The 16,859-nt window shown below is 36.6% G+C and overlaps 1 protein-coding gene across 7 annotated transcripts in view; it reads left to right on the top strand.

Moving 5' to 3' along the window:
• The window catches only part of REV3L (REV3 like, DNA directed polymerase zeta catalytic subunit), a 247,878-nt gene that overhangs the window by 157,369 nt on the left and 73,650 nt on the right, over positions 1-16,859 (top strand). For all 7 annotated transcript variants that reach the window (XM_081251232.1, XM_081251233.1, XM_081251234.1 and 4 more), the window contains 3 exons: positions 5,993-6,135; positions 6,774-10,941; positions 14,235-15,148. In XM_081251232.1, coding sequence (XP_081107358.1) covers positions 5,993-6,135; positions 6,774-10,941; positions 14,235-15,148 — 5,225 coding nt within the window. The remainder of the gene's footprint in view (positions 1-5,992; positions 6,136-6,773; positions 10,942-14,234; positions 15,149-16,859) is intronic.

Genomic DNA, 16,859 nt, shown 5'->3' with positions numbered 1-16,859 from the left:
CGTTTGGACTCCTTTTTCTTTTTTGTGTGTATATTATAGTTTTTTTGTTTTGTAGTTACCATGAGGTTTTTGTATAGCAGTCTGTATACATACATGCTTATTTTGAGTTGCTGATCTCTTAATTTCAAATGCATTTTAGATACACTCTGTATTTGTACTCTCCTCCTGTCATGATTACTATTTTTGATATTATATTTTACATATAATTGTTTCATGTATACCTTAACTGCTTATTGTGGATACAGATGATTTTACTACTTTTGTCTTTTAACCTCCCTACTAGCTTTGAGTGTGGATGATTTCCTACCTTTATTGTATGTTTACCTTTACCAGTGAGCTTTTCCATTTTGTCATTTTCTTTTTTCTAGTTGTGGCCTTTTCTGCCTAGAGAAGTTCCTTTAGCATTTGTTGTAAAGTTGGTTTGGTGGTGCTGAATTCTTCTGGCTTTTGCTTGTCTATAAAGCTTTTGATTTCTCCATCAAATCAAGGAACTTTGCTGGGTAGAGTATTCTTGGGTGTAGGTTTTTCTCTTTCATCACTTTTAAGTATATTGTGCCACCTCCTTCTGGCCTGCAGAGTTCCTGCTGAAAAATCAGCTGATAGCCTTATGGGAGTACCCTTGTATGTTATTTGTTGCTTTTCCCTTGTTGTTTTTAATATTCTCTCTTTATCTTTAATTTTTGTCAGTTTGATTACTGTGTGTCTCAGTGTGTTCCTCCTTGGGTTAATCCTGTTCTCTTCAAAATTCTCTCATGCTCTTGCTCTCTGTCTTCTCCTTCTGGACCCCTATAATGCAAAAATTAGCGCTCTTGATGTTGTCCTAGAGGTCTCTTAAACTGTCCTCATGTCTTTTTTTTTTTCTTTTTTCTGTTCAGCAGCAGTGATTTCCAGTACTTTGTCTTCCAGTTCAGTGATCCATTTTTCTTCCTCATTTAGTCCACTGTTGATTCCTTCTTGTGTTTTTTCTTTTCAGTTATTATATTCTTCAATTGTTTGATTGCTCTTTATATTTTCTAATTATTTTTTAAAAACTTCTAATTTCTCATTATCTGCATCCATTCTTCTGAGTTCTTTGATCATCTTTACGATCATTACTCTGAACTCTTCCTCAGGTGGATTGCCTATCTCCATGTCACTTAGTTCTTCTTCTGGGGTTTTATCTTTTTCCTTCATGTGAAACATATTCCTCTGTCTTCTCATCTTGTCTAAATTGCTATTTGTATTTTTATGTATGTGGTAGGTTAGTTACGTTTCTCGACTTTGGAGAAGTGGCCCATTGTAGGAGATGTTGTATGCATCCCAGCAGTGCACTCCCCTCTCATCACTCAAGGGCCCAGGTCCAGGTGGTCCCAGGGTAGTGTCTAGTCTGCATTTGCGGACTTGGTCTTGCTTGAAGTTTTCTTGCTTCTGGTGTCTGCCTCCCGGTGTGTGAGGCTGGTCTGGAGGCTTGTACAGGCTTCCTGTTGGGAGGGACCAGTGCCTGCCCACTGGTGGTTGGAGCTGGATCTTGACCCTCTGGTGGGCAGGGCTGTGTTTAGTGGCTTATCTAGAGGTGGCTGTGGGCTCAGGAAGTCCTTATGCAGCCTGTCTGCTGATGGATGGGGCTATGTCCCCACCCAGTTTGTTGTTCAGCCTGAGGCATCCCAGCACTGGAACCGAAAGGCTATTGGGTGGGCCTAGGTCTTGGTGCCAAGATGTCAACCTCCAGAAGAGTTCACACAGATGAATGCTCCCCGATATGTCTGCCACCAGTGCCTGCGTCCCAGGGTGAGCCACAGCTACCCCCTGCTTCCCCAGGAGACCCTCCCAGACAAGCAGGTAGGTCTGGCCCAGGCTCCTATCAAATTACTATTTTTGCTCTTGGTCCCAGTGTGTGTGAGATTTTGTGTGCATTGTTTAAGACTGAAGTCTCTGTTTCCCCCAATCCTGCAGCAATCAAGCCCTGCTGGCCTTCAAAACCAATCCAATGCCAGACCTCTAGGCTGGGGGAGCTGACATGGGGTGCAAACCTCTCTAATATAATAATTCTCCAGTTTGTGGGTCCCCCACCCAAGGGGTGTGGGATTTGATTATACTGCAAGTCTGCCCCTCATACGCAACTCACTGTGGTTCCTTCTTTATGTCTTTAGTTGTAGAAGATCTTCTCTGGTGGGTTCCTGTCTTTTTCATCAATGATTGTTCTGCAGTTAGTTGTGATTTTGATATACTCGTGAGAGGAGGTGAGCTTAGTATTCTTCTGCTCTGCCATCTTGGCCACTGTCCTTGGCAGTGTGTTTTTCTAAATCAGTTTCTTGTGAGCTTGATTGGTTTGAGTCTGCCCCTGAGCTGTATGCTCTGTGTGTGGAAAAAAATTGGGCCTCTGAGCTTAAAACACTGAGTGTGCCTCTACTTCAAACTTCTGTAGGCAGTACTAAAACTTCTAAAGTCTGTTTTCGAAAGGTGAATGAGATTAACCTATATATCATATTTACACACATATGTATTACATATATACATACATAGTATTATAAGTATATATGTGATGTAGCTCTAGTTTCTCAACATAACCTGATATCAATTTTCTGATACCATCTCCTGTTATCTGAGTTTATATCAGAACCCTCTCTTCTATATTTTCACAGTATGCTCCTACAAAGAATTCCATTTTTATTCTGTGAGTAGGAAATTCCAAACCTGTGAAATATTATTTCATACTTCCTTCCTAGTTTCACATACTGGGTTCCCTTTGCTGTCACAGTGTTAAATCGGTCAAAGACTCAGCTTCTTGACCTTTGAAGACCTAATTTCACATGAGCCAGACAGAATCAATGTTCTATTTCCTGATAGATTTGACCCTCAACAGTGTCATAAAAATTCCTTTTGCTGATATTTCCTAATCTGTTAAAAAAAAAGGGGGGGGGTGAAAGACATACAGTTTCTTGTAGCTATTCTATAAATTTTTTTGTCAGTTTTTTTCTGTATAAACTTTATAAATCTTTTTATGAAATATCCTGTTCAGAAATGCCTCAACCATATCAACATCTTCTGGAGCATAAGCAGTCCTAAATGATAATAGACAGTGGTATAAAATGGCTTTGTTCTTGTGTCTGGTTCTTATTTCTGTAATAACACCACGTTGCCTTCAACTTCTGGAAGTTTATAACTTCAGTGTCATATTTAATTTGCTCTCCTTTACACCTCTGTTTGTTGTTAAGCCTATCTAGTTTAAGCCTTCATTATTATTTATCTGGAATAGTATGAAATCACTTTTTAACTGGTCTGCTTGCTTCTAGTTCTGCTCTCCTAAATAGGGGTGATACTTATGATTATTAAATAAACACTTTGTGGGCACTTAGAGAAGCAGAGAATATCAAGACCCTTCATGAGTTCAAGTTGTGCTCTACTGCCTTTATATCCATTTTAAATATGGTTACTTAGAGAAATGTAATAATCATATTGAGTCTTAATTTCAGCCAGATATTTAACAAAGTTTTACATAGCATCCTTGTGGATAAGGAGTATACATGGTAATAGTGACTGATTAGGTGGGTTCACAGAGAACTTGCATGATTTTGCATTCAAAAACCACTTAAATGCTGCTCTGTGCCAAGTTTCATGCTAGATTGAATTCAGATTGTCAGAAACATTGGAGATTGGTAATTCATTGAATGACAAAATATAGATTCGAAAATATCTTGAAACTAAAAAGATGATGCCTAATAAAGTGTAAAGTCATAGGTTTTATGTTCAATCAGTCAGCTTCACAAATATAGACTAGATAGACCTATGATTCATTCTGGGCTTAACAGTTTCTGTGGGAAGGTCATAAATTTTACTTTATTAAGAACACAATAAATCTGTAGTGTTGTATGGTTGCCAAAATAATGAATTTAATTATTGTCTACCAGCTGTACCTGAGGTAACATTTATTATTCTGACAGATTTTGGATTTTATTAGTAAAATAATTATAGTATTTATTGATGTATTTAAATCTTGTTGTAATAAATAGAATTGCTTCTTTTTTTTTTTTTTTTTTTTTTTTTTTTTTTTTTCTTTTTTGCGGTATGCGGGCCTCTCACTGTTGTGGCCTCTCCCGTTGCGGAGCACAGGCTCCGGACGCGCAGGCCCAGAGGCCATGGCTCACGGGCCCAGCCGCTCCGCGGCATATGGGATCCTCCCAGACCGGGGCACGAACCCGTATCCCCTGCATCGGCAGGCGGACTCTCAACCACTGCGCCACCAGGGAGGCCCTAGAATTGCTTCTTTTATATTTTAGCTAAATTTGTTGACTGTTTGATATTTTTATTTGATCATGTGGCATTTTATGATGCATTTTTCTTATTTCCATTTGTTTTTCTTCTTGTTCTTTCATTGTTTTGTTTTGATATTGTCCATTTGATTTTTACCTTCAACCTATTGTTAGCATTTCTTTACAGTTTCTTAGATTATACCTGGTTTAGCTATTTATACTTTCATGCCCATTTTAAGTAGATACACATTCAAATATGTAATATTCTTATAAAATCACCATCTCCTTGTTTCCAGTGGTGCCAGCATGTTTAAAATAATAGGCCTGGTTTATCCCATGATTAATTAATGCTTGTGTGTTCATTGACTGGACCAATTCTGTGAAAACCACCCCCAGGTTAACCTTGGAAAAACAATCCTGAACATTTTATAAATGTATATTAAAGAGAGATTGAATAATAGAAGGATATTGTCTAGAAGAGGAGTCATTTAGTTCTATTGATACTTGTATATTGAATATTATATTCTGCCTGAGTACCATATTTTAAGAATACTGAAAAAGGAAAGGAAAGGGAAAGAAGAGGGAGAAAACTAGAAGGATTTGTTAACACTGTCACTTTCAAAGAATGGTAGAAAGAATAGATAATGTTTGGTCTAATTAAAGAGGAATTATGGGACAAATGATAATGCCTTCAAATATTTTAAAGGTTATCATGGGGAACATGGCATAGACCTGCTACCTATGGCTACATAGGACAAAGGCAGGAATGAAAGATTTTTGTGTAATATAGGAAGAAAATTACTAACAATTAGAGCCATTAATAACAGAAAAGATTACCCTGTGAGACAGCAAGCCCTTTATACTGAGAATATAAAAGTAGAGATTGTAGGGTCTGTTAAAAATAAGATTTTTGCATTGGGTAGAAAGCTAGACTAGATGACCTCTAATAACTCTTTCATCTCTTAAGAGTGATTTTAGGACAAATTGTGATTTGGGGAAGGCTTAATGGAAAAACTGTTCCATGTATAATAAAGCAATATTTTCAAATTTTCAAGACAAGTGAAAGAAAAAAATAGGTATGGATAGAAAGTAAGGTTGCCCATCCAGATAGAAGGGAAAGTATCAAGCTAGGATCTAGTGAAAAATTTAAATCAATATGAGATGAAACTTAAGGAGAGTATCCATCTGGGTTTCACAGTCCATCTGCATTGCTCAGCAACCCTACTTTATAGCCACTGCTGGGATTGACTCAACACCTGTACTGCTTCCTATCCTGTCTCTGATCCCTTTTATTTTCTCTTTCAGCCCTGACCTGAATACCCCTTTGCCTATATTTTTGTTTAATTTTTCCAATTAATGTAGTGATTGTGTATTTATAGACTTCTTAAAATATGCTAAGATGCCACCTTTTTAGAAATTACCGGGTTCTCACCCAAGCTGTTATGTGTATATCTAATGATAAGCTGAGGGGGAAAATATAAGAAAGAACATAATTAGATATGATAATCCAGGATATTGTGGAGCTATGAATACAGGAATGATGGTGTCTTCTAGCTCACATGAAATGGATTATAAAGTCTATTTACAATAACTTTTGGTAGGGCATGATACCAAAGCAAAGTAAATCTGCTTTTCTTTTTTAAGTTATAATTTTCAGATCCTGTTTATTCAGTTTTACTATTATAGGATCAAATTAGGCAAATTGAGTCTGACGTGCTTTTTTCTAATGCTCATACTCACTGGTGAATCTTAATATTCTCTAGATCACTGTGCAGAAATACCCATAGAAGCTCAACAGAAGAAGATGATTCATCTTCAGAAGAAGAAATGGAATGGAGTAATAACAGTTTGCTTCTAGCCAATCTTTCTATACCTCAGTTAGATGGAACTGCGGATGAAAATAGTGGTAAGTAAAGTAGTCTACTGTATTTCATTATTTAGGGGCAGAAAATATATTTGATTTTGAAAAATATAATCACACTCTCTACATAGTTGGCTAAGTGAGACTATGACAATACTGTTAGATTTTGTCCTTCTGCAGGATGATTTCTTTTGAGAGAATGTAGGTATATGATTTTTTCTCATTTCTAAGAGTATAATGTTTGTTAATCACTGATTTAGAGCTTTATAAACTTTAATCAGTTTATCGTCATAACATTTAAGTAGCATAGGAAACTATAAGAAATATGCTCAACTTATTTGAAGTGATAATGCAAAGACATGTTATTTTATGGAAAATTTTGAAGGTGACAGTATTTTTCCCCTTATTCTCCCAAAAGGCATGACTATTGATATCATCTATTTCTGATCAAAGAAATATGTGTTTAAAATAATGACTACTAATCAAATGTAACTGACTCTTGATTTTTTAGATTATGGTATTTTCCTAATGATAGGAATGACCTTTTTGTTGAGATAACTGTTTTAAACATACAAATTTAATTTCATATAATTTCTTTCATGGTGATAGTATCATGGTATGGGAAAATATTTTAAAAATTAAAAGGGTGGAAGTGAAGTAAATTCTTTTTTCCCTCATTTCAGACAATCCACTGAACAATGAAAATTCTAGAACCCACTCTTCTGTGATTGCAACAAGCAAGCTATCAGTAAAACCTTCCATCTTTCACAAAGATGCTGCTACATTAGAACCCCCATCTTCCGCTAAGATTACCTTTCAGTGTAAACACACAAGTGCCCTTTCTTCCCATGTTTTGAACAAGGAAGATTTAATTGAAGACCTTTCACAGCCAAACAACCTAGAGAAAAGTCTAGATCATTCAGTTGCTTCTTTTACAAATGAAAGCACTTACTCTATGAAATACCCTGGGTCTTTAAGCAGTACTGTCCATTCAGAAAACTCTCATAAAGAGAATAGTAAGAAAGATGTCCTCCCAGTATCTTCCTGTGAAAGTAGTATTTTTGATTATGAAGAAGATATTCCATCTGTTACAAGACAAGTACCAAGTAGAAAGTATACAAACATTAGAAAAATTGATAAGGATGCCCCTTTTATACATGTGAACCGTCACACTAACGAAAATACATTGGGCAAAAATTCTTTCAACTTTTCTGACTTAAGTCATTCAAAAAGTAAATTATCCTCTGAAGGAAATGAAAAAGGAAACAGCACAGCTCTGAATAGTTTATTCCCTTCATCATTAACTGAAAATTGTGAATTGCTATCATGCTCAGGGGAGAATAGAACTATGGTGCATTCTCTTGATAGCATTGCTGATGAAAGTGGACTAAATAAACTTAAAATTAGATATGAAGAATTTCAAGAACATAAACCAGAAAAACCAAGCTTCAGCCAGCAAGCAGCACATTATATGTTTTTTCCCAGTGTTGTTCTTTCTAATTGTCTTAGTAGGCCACAAAAACTCTCTCCTGTCACATATAAACTACATCCTAGCAATAAACAGTCCCGGTTAAAAATGAATAAAAAGAAGCTTGTAGGTCATCGAGAGAATTCTGCTGGAACTACTGAGACTGGATCCTCAAAAGATAATTGTATACAAAATAATCCTTGTAATAGTAATTCTGAGAAGGATAACTTATTGGCCAGTGATTTAATTAAGGCCAACCGTGGAGCTTTTGAAAATAAGACATCTACAGACAGTTTCGTAGACTCTCACTGTGGAGAAGGAGCCTTAGAAACTGAGCAGTCCTTTGGATTGTATGGAAATAAATACACACTTAGAGCCAAACGCAAGGTAAATTATGAGAATGAAGATAGTGAGTCAAGTTTTATAACACACAACTCAAAAATTAGCCTACCTCATCCCATGGAAATTGGTGAAAGTTTAGATGGAACTCTCAAATCTCGAAAACGCAGAAAAATGTCTAAAAAGCTGCCCCCTGTCATCATAAAGTATATTATCATTAATAGATTTAGAGGGAGGAAAAATATGCTTGTAAAGCTAGGAAAAATAGACTCTAAAGAAAAACAAGTAATATTAACAGAAGAAAAAATGGAACTGTATAAAAAGCTTGCACCTTTGAAGGATTTTTGGCCAAAAGTTCCTGACTCCCCTGCAACCAAATATCCTATTTATCCACTAACACCAAAGAAAAGTCACAGAAGAAAATCAAAACATAAGTCTGCTAAGAAAAAATCTGGTAAGCAACAAAGGACAAATAGTGAAAATATTAAAAGAACTTTGTCTTTCAGAAAAAAACGGTCACATGCTATTCTTTCTCCTCCCTCACCATCTTATAATGCTGAAACCGAAGACTGTGACTTAAATTATAGTGATGTTATGTCTAAACTAGGTTTTCTTTCTGAGAGAAGCACAAGTCCCATAAACTCTTCTCCACCTCGCTGCTGGTCTCCCACAGATCCAAGAGCTGAAGAAATTATGGCTGCTGCCAATAAAGAAGCAATGCTTTTTAAGGGTCCTAATGCATATAATAGCAAGACTGTTAATTCCTGTATAGGAAAAAATAGTCGAGCAAGAACGCAGGTTAAGAAATCAAAAACAAAGCTTGTTAATCCTTCTGTAGTTACTAAGAAAAGGAACAAACGAAATCAGACAAATAAACTAGTAGATGATGGAAAAAAGAAACCAAGAGCGAAACAGAAACAAAAAGTAAATGAGAAACCTACACCAAGAAAGCACATAACACTAAAAGATGAAAAACTAAAATCTCAAGCTGGTGCTGAAGTTAAGTTTGTGCTGAAACATCAGAATGTGTCTGAGACCTCAAATAGTTCTGGAGGCTCTCAACTACTTTTTAAACAGAAAGATGTGTCACTAATGGGCTCTGCTATAGATCATCCCCTTTCTGCTCCTCTCCCCACTGGAATTCATGCACAACAGAATTTATCTGGCTGCTTTTCTTCTTTCCTAGAAAGCAAGAAGCCTGTAGATTTGCAAGCATTCCCCAGTCCACAAGATGATTTGCATTCATCAGTTGTTTGTAGTTCTTTGGGACCTGGAATCTCAAAAATTAATGTTCAACGGTCTCATAATCAAAATGTTATGTTTACTCTAAAAGAATCAACCTTGATTCAAAAAAATATATTTGACCTTTCAAACCATTTGTCTCAGGTAGCACAGAATACACAGATGTCTTCTGGTATCATGTCTCCAAAGATAGAAGAGAATGCAAATGTACAAAAAAACTATTTGTCATCTCTTGGAAAGTTAAATGAATATCGTAATTCCATAGAATCAAAGCCAGACCAGACGTATGCCCCTAATTTTTTGCATTGCAAAGACAGTCAGCAGCAGATTGTGTGCATGGCAGAACAGTCAAAGCACAGTGAAATTTGTTCTCCAGGAAATGCAGCTTCAGAGGAAAGTCAGATGCCTAATAATTGCTTTGTAACTTCCTTGAGAAGCCCAATCAAACAAATAACATGGGAGCAAAAACAAAGGGGCTTTATTTTAGATATGTCAAATTTTAAACCTGAAAGGGTAAAGCAAAGGTCATTGTCAGAAGCAATTTCACAAACCAAAGCACTTTCTCAGTGTAGAAATCGAAATGTGTCAACACCTTCAACGTTTGGTGAAGGACAGTCTGGACTGGCAGTTCTAAAAGAATTGTTACAGAAAAGACAGCAGAAAGCACAGAATGCAAATAGTATGCAAGACCCATTATCTAATAAACAGCAACCAAACAAAAATATCTCTCGTTCCCTTGAGCATAACAAATCAATTAAACGAACACGATCAGTAACATCTCCAAGAAAACCTCGAACTCCCAGAAGTACAAAACCTAAAGAAAAAATTCCCAAACTTCTTAAAGTAGACTCTCTAAATTTACCAACCTCTGGCCAGTTGGATAACTCTGTATCGGATGATAGTCCCATCTTTTTTTCAGATCCAGGATTTGAAAGTTGTTATTCACTTGAAGATAGCTTGTCTCCTGAACATAATTATAATTTTGATATTAATACAATAGGTCAAACTGGATTTTGTAGCTTTTATTCTGGAAGTCAGTTTGTCCCAGCAGATCAGAATTTGCCTCAAAAGTTCCTAAGTGATGCAGTTCAGGATCTTTTCCCAGGACAAACTGTAGAAAAAACTGAATTTTTAAGTCATGATAACCAGAAGTGTGATGAAGACAAACATCATGCCTCAGACTCAACCTCATGGATTAGATCTGGTACTCTAAGTCCTGAATTATTTGAGAAATCATCCATAGATAGCAATGAGAATCATCGCCACAATCAATGGAAAAATACCTTTCATCCTCTAACAACTCGGCCTAATTCAATAATGGAGTCTTTCTGTGTCCAGCAGTCAGAGGACTGTCTAAATGAAAAATCTAGATTGAATAGGAGTTCAGTAAGCAAAGAAGTGTTTCTTAGCCTCTCACAGCCAGGCAATTCAGACTGGATTCAAAGTCATACCAGAAAAGAAATGGGACAGTCTCTTGATTCAGTCAATACCTCTTTTACTACAGTACTATCCTCCCCTGATGGTGAACTTGTAGATGCAGGCTCTGAAGATTTGGAATTGTATGTTTCAAGAAACAATGATATGTTGACACCAACTCCTGATAGTTCACCAAGGTCTACCAGCTCTCCCTCACAATCTAAAAATGGCAGTTTCACCCCTCGAACTGCTCACATTCTGAAACCACTTATGTCCCCACCAAGTAGGGAAGAAATTATGGCAACTTTGTTGGATCATGACCTTTCAGAAACTATTTACCAGGAACCATTTTGCAGTAATCCTTCTGATGTACCAGAAAAGCCCAGGTAATCAGAATTATTTTTTCCCCTTGGGTCACTCTGAATAATTATAATGTATGTAACAACATTTGGTACCTGACTACTACTTTTTTGGCTGTGATACTGTGTTTGTAAGTATATCATTGTGAAAACAATTTATAATTATGGACATATTAAGAAAATTCACTAACTAGCTGGATGGTTGCACCTAGAGAAATTTATTTAAGTTGATCAGTGTTGGTCTTGGATCTACTATTATTTTGCACTGCGTCAACATTAAGGATTAGAGGCTCACTATGACATAACGCCAAATTAAGAAGGATGTCATAATACTTAATACATAATGCTTATAAAAGTATTATAATTATCATTTTAAAGATGGTACTTATTTCTAAAATGGTAAACTTTCATAATTTTAAAAACTTCATTTTTTAAGTGTTTGAAAATAAGCATATATATGTTTTAAATACTCTTACAATATATCTCTAAATGAAGATTAGTTTAAGTTGTTTCTATTACATACCACTCTCTTTTCATGTTGCCAACATCTTCGATCATATTGTTACTATTGTTAGTTTGTATAGTTATTAGGGGTGCAATATGGATTTTGGTTCCCCTTATCTCTTCTTTCAAGAATCTTTTCAGAGAAGTGGTAAACAGAGAGACAGATGCACACACACACACACACGGCCAATAGTAAAATCTGAAGGAATCACAGCACTGGCCTTTTTGTAAACCAGTAGTTAAGTAGGTATCCTGTCCTGCCTGCTTCATCAAGATAGAACATATCTGATAAGAGCTAAGTTGGGGAACATAGCTTAATCCAGGAAGTTTAAGTGATGGCTTTTGGTCCTGCCCCCGTGTCTTTGATCCCTTTTCCTAATCAGTTGCAGAGAGAGGCAGTTCATTTCAGACATCCAGTCAGAATCAGAGAAGAATGGCTAGGACTGCTGAGGCAGACCCTGCTTAGTCTAAATGATGGAAAGAGATATGAAGTGCCAACTAAGGCAAGAGGCCACCAACTAAGGCAAGTGCCAACTAAGGCAAGGTGCACTGACCTTGAGCACCACCATGCTCCTGACCCTAGTGAAAGAGACAGTGAGTGCTGGGCTTTTTACCCGAAGATTGGCAGTAATTTCTGCAGGAGTCCATTTAAGAAAGGGGTGAGAAAAAGTCATCAGAAATACAGAGTAGAAGAAGTTCCCTCCTCTGAGGACTTGAAGTGAAGGGCAGAAAATACCTCCCCCTACCTTACCCCCACACTTCCTAAAACATAGTTTTGCTGTTCTGTTTTGCCCAGTACCCACATGTGCCCTTTTAACATGAATGGAACTCTTTATTTCACTGCCGGAAAATATGAATATATAATCCTTAGACATTAGTTTCCATTATTTTGGAGGCTTTGACTTTACCAGTAGTGATTATGGTATATTTTTTCATTGATCTATATTTTCTTCCTCAGCTTTACACATCTTTTTAATTCCCAGTTAATTTATCATGTGCTAGTCATTTACTCTGTGTTGCTATTAGTTGTTGTCCAACTTTGACACTTGTTCTGCAGCTGAAATAAAAGGATGATAGTCATGATATTTGAAATACAATCTTTTTTTTTAAATTAAAAACTGTATTCACTGTAGAAAATTTAGGAAGTATAAAAGAAGAAATAAAAATTACACCATTTCTCTACCTAGTAACAACCACTATTAATATTTTAATGTGTTTTCTTACTTTTTTAAAGTATAGCTTTTATTTTGTTTTATGAAATGTTCTTACTGTAGTCACAGTATTGCATTGAAATTGATTCACTTACCATTATAATGTAAACATTTTCTAAATTTGAGTCTGTTGAAGCATCATTTTAATGGCTGCATAATATTCTATCATGTGATTATTACTGGACGGAAAGGTTGTTCTCTGTTTTGCTACTATACATAATTATGTGATTAGTATCATCTTCATAAAGCATTTCTTCTATTTTGGTATTTTTACTTACAGCTCTCGAAGTAGGATTACTGAAAAATTTAAGGCTCTTCATATATATTAATTACAACATGAGCTGTACCAATTAGCGTGCTGCTGACAGTATTCAAGAAAGCTGAACTTACCACACCTCAGCAATTTTTGCTGTTTTTTACTTCATTATGATCTCTGTATTATTAATATTAGAGTTGGGTATAGTCACATGACATGTGTACTCATTTCCTTCAATAGCAATAATCCTGCTTCTAATTTTTCATAAAGCTGCAAGGTGGGTGTTGGCAAGGTGTTAGATCCTGATTATGGAGTTAAATAGTAGGGGCCAAAATCTTTCCATGTAAAGGGGAAAAGGAAATGTGGTAACTCTGGTGCTGCTCCTTCAGCTTCAGTCAGAAAACAAGAATTCAGTTCATTGAGTTTTATCTAGAGAATGACCAGGTCATTTGGGAAATCATGCCCTATGAGGAGTAACTGAAGAAACTAAGAACTATCTTCATATCTATGAAAGAGATACCATGAAGAAGAAAAAGTAGAGTTATTTTATGTCGCTGCAGAAGGCAGAAATAGAACCAATGGATATGTTAGAGAAGGAGAGAGGTTTAGCTTAATATTTATGATAACTGTTGGAAACTAAACCAGGTTACCTTTTAATTAGTGATTCCTCACATACACATACATTAGTAGCACTTAAATTATGTGGGCTCTGCCAACTCCTAAGTTCTTTTGCTAGTATTAAACCTTCTCATGTAAAGGGAAGAAAGAATTATGGTTGTTTACCTCAACTGTATATAATTTTTTGTAATATTTAAGGGAATTTGATAGGGTACAAAGATTTGTTTGAACTGACTGGCTTTGCTGAACTACTATGTACAGAGAGTAGAGAATGTAGAAAGAGGCTATAGATAAAATCCAGGGATATAGTCTCAGATGATAAACTCTTCCATTGTTTTTATCCTTATGTGGTGACAGTGGAAAATTATTTAAGATCAGTAGAGGAAAGGAATCTGATGAGTTTGTACCATCTCCTTGAAGAAAAGAAGGCTTCATTGGACACTTCAGACAAAAAAAATACCTTCTTTCCCCAGTATTGATGATACCTTCCAAAGGAAATTAATTTAGTAGTCATATACCTGTGAGGAAAAGCATATTGAGACTAAAGATAGAGTGTACCTGCATAAAATGTGTGTGTTGGAGGGGGTGGGTAGGGTGTGGAAAGGGAAGAAAGAGGTGGGCATTTTTAAGACTCCAAAAGGAACTTTTAAAAATTTCTAGGTTAAGGAGCTAAATATTTTGGTAATTGCTCTTTGAGGCAAAACAGTTGTTCTAAAATATGTTGTTTATAGGGAGATCGGTGGACGGCTTCTCATGGTAGAAACACGACTTCCAAATGATCTGGCTGAGTTTGAGGGAGACTTTTCCTTGGAAGGACTTCGTCTATGGAAAACAGCATTCTCAGCAATGACTCAAAATCCAAGACCTGGGTCACCCCCTCACAATGGCCAACCAATTGTCAATAAAGGGTCAAGTAATAGCCATAAAATGGTTGAAGATAAAAAAATTGTGATTATGCCTTGCAAATGTGCCCCAAGTCGACAACTGGTTCAAGCATGGCTTCAAGCCAAAGAAGAATATGAACGTTCCAAGAAACTGTCTAAAAAGGAGCCAACTGGAGTTGTAAAATCTGATGACAACTTCAGCTCCTCAGTTAATCCAGATGACAAACCTGTAGTGCCTCCAAAAATGGATACAACTGCACACATACTCCCCACTACAGCACATACCAAGGAAGATGTTGATAATTCTCAGATTGCTTTACAAGCACCAACCACAGAATGCAGTCGAACTGCAAGTGAAAGTCAGACGCTGCCACCAGTTGCTTCTGCAGATCATGCTGAGAAAGAAGAGGATGATGATGATGACTATTGTGTTGGTTATAGCTCCCCTGATTCTCCAGTGATTCCCCCTTGGCAAGAAGCAACATCACCAGATTCCAAAACATTAAATGGAGGTGACAGACCCTCATCACTAGTAGCGGACCTACATTCTCTGACTTTTGAGAACTTCTTAAAGCCTGTAAAAGATGGTATACAGAAAAGCCCCTGCAGTGAGCCTCAGGAACCTCTAGTGATATCCCCAATTAATGTTAGGACAAGAACTGGGATATGTGAATCACTTTGCCTTCATAGTACACCAATCATACAGAGAAAACTTGTGGAAAGGCTTCCTGAGGCAACTGGCCTTAGCCCTTTGTCAACAGGTAAGTTTTACAAGTAACAGAAAGCCTCCATAAAGCTTTTCAAATTTTAGAAATGAAAGCAGCATTAGACTATGTAATGAAAATCAGAGCTTTTTAAAGGAAATTTTAGCTCAGCTAATGAGAGATCATTGTTATTTTATCATGTCTTGGAAAGACATCATCACCTGGAAACTTTTTTATCTTTCTCCTGTGAAATATACTTACATCTACTTCCGTCCTGTCTTCTTGCCTTCTCAGTAAAATATAGGAGCCCTCTCAGAAACCTTAGCTTCTTCTCAACTTGATTTTTCCCATTGGCTTTGATATATACCCAAATCTCTCCCACCCTTTGAAATAGAAAAAAAAAACAAACACCTGCCTTGACCTTACATCTGCCGGCTTCTGCTCTTTTTTCTCTGCTTCTCTCCTTTAAAGCCAAATTTCTTAAAAGATTTCTCCAATTTGACAACTCTATTTCTTTACCTTCTACTCACTTCTTAACCCACTCCAAACTGGATTGTGCCCCCATCATCCCACCAGTATGGCTCTTGTTAAGATTCTTTATAACCTCCAGGTAGCTAAAGCTAATGGATGTTTTTCAGTCTTCCTATCACATGCCCTCTAAGCAGCCATTGTCCTGCCGACCACACCTGTCTTCTTTGAGCTGCTTCTCCCCTTAGCTTTTCCCCTGCTCCTCTGTTTCTTCTACTTGCTCTCCTTTGAAGCTGATCTCACATTCTCAGTTATTATCTGAATGTTGGAGTTTATTAAGGCTTAGCCTTAAGCTTTCTCTCTCTATGTTCTCTCCCTCAATGACCTAATTCCTGCCCACAGGATTACTATAGATAACACAAATTTAAATTTCCAGTTCAGAACCCTCTTTTAAGCTCCAGAACACTATATCCAGCTGCCTTTGGCATTTCTACTTGAATGCTCAAAGCCACCACAAGGTCAGTATTTTTTAAACTTAATTTGTGATCTCACTGCATTCATTCACCACCAACCACATAGCACACTTTATGCACACACATACATGCCCGCACATTGAAAACCATTGGTCCTCTTTCATTTTTCCTTATTTCAATGAATAGTACCACCATTTCTCTGTCACTGAGTTACCCAGGTCAGAAACAAGGGATTTATTTATAATACCTGATTGCCTCACTGCCCATCCTGTGGTTTCCACACTTCTTTGTTTCCTAAATTACCCAGATCTCTCTACCTCTGTCTCTGCCCCTACCAAGCCCTCATCTCTCACCTGGGCTTCTACCCTAGCTTTCTATTCACCCTTACCAATCTCCAGGTTTTTTTGCTCAGTAATCAGGGAAAATCCACACTCTGTTCCTAGTTAATTCCTACTCTTTCTTATGATTTTAGCTCAAAAAAAACCTTCCTAATCTCCCTGGCTAAAAATTCCCAATTATATTCCCCTTTGTTGTACTTACCCCAGTTATAATTTTATTTTTCTGTGTGTATTGATATTTGATGAATGTCTGATTTTCTCTCTAGACCCCACAAGGGTAGATACTGTCTTTTCCTCATCATCATAAATACTTGATAAATCAGTGAATAAATGGATTAAGTGATTCCCTAGGAGAATAACTTAGGTATAAAAATCAGTAATTAAAATCTAAATGTTATTATTTAATAATACAAATTTTAAGAGTTAGTATGGGGAACCCAGGTTTGAATTAGTTTCATTTTTAAATTATGAGGTCTTTGGGAGGAATTT

Source organism: Mesoplodon bidens (genome assembly GCF_964165515.1).
Source record: "Mesoplodon bidens genome assembly, chromosome: 12".
NCBI lineage: Eukaryota > Metazoa > Chordata > Mammalia > Artiodactyla > Ziphiidae > Mesoplodon > Mesoplodon bidens.
Note: the sequence above shows the minus strand (reverse complement) of the source record. Positions and strands in the feature narration are given on the sequence as shown.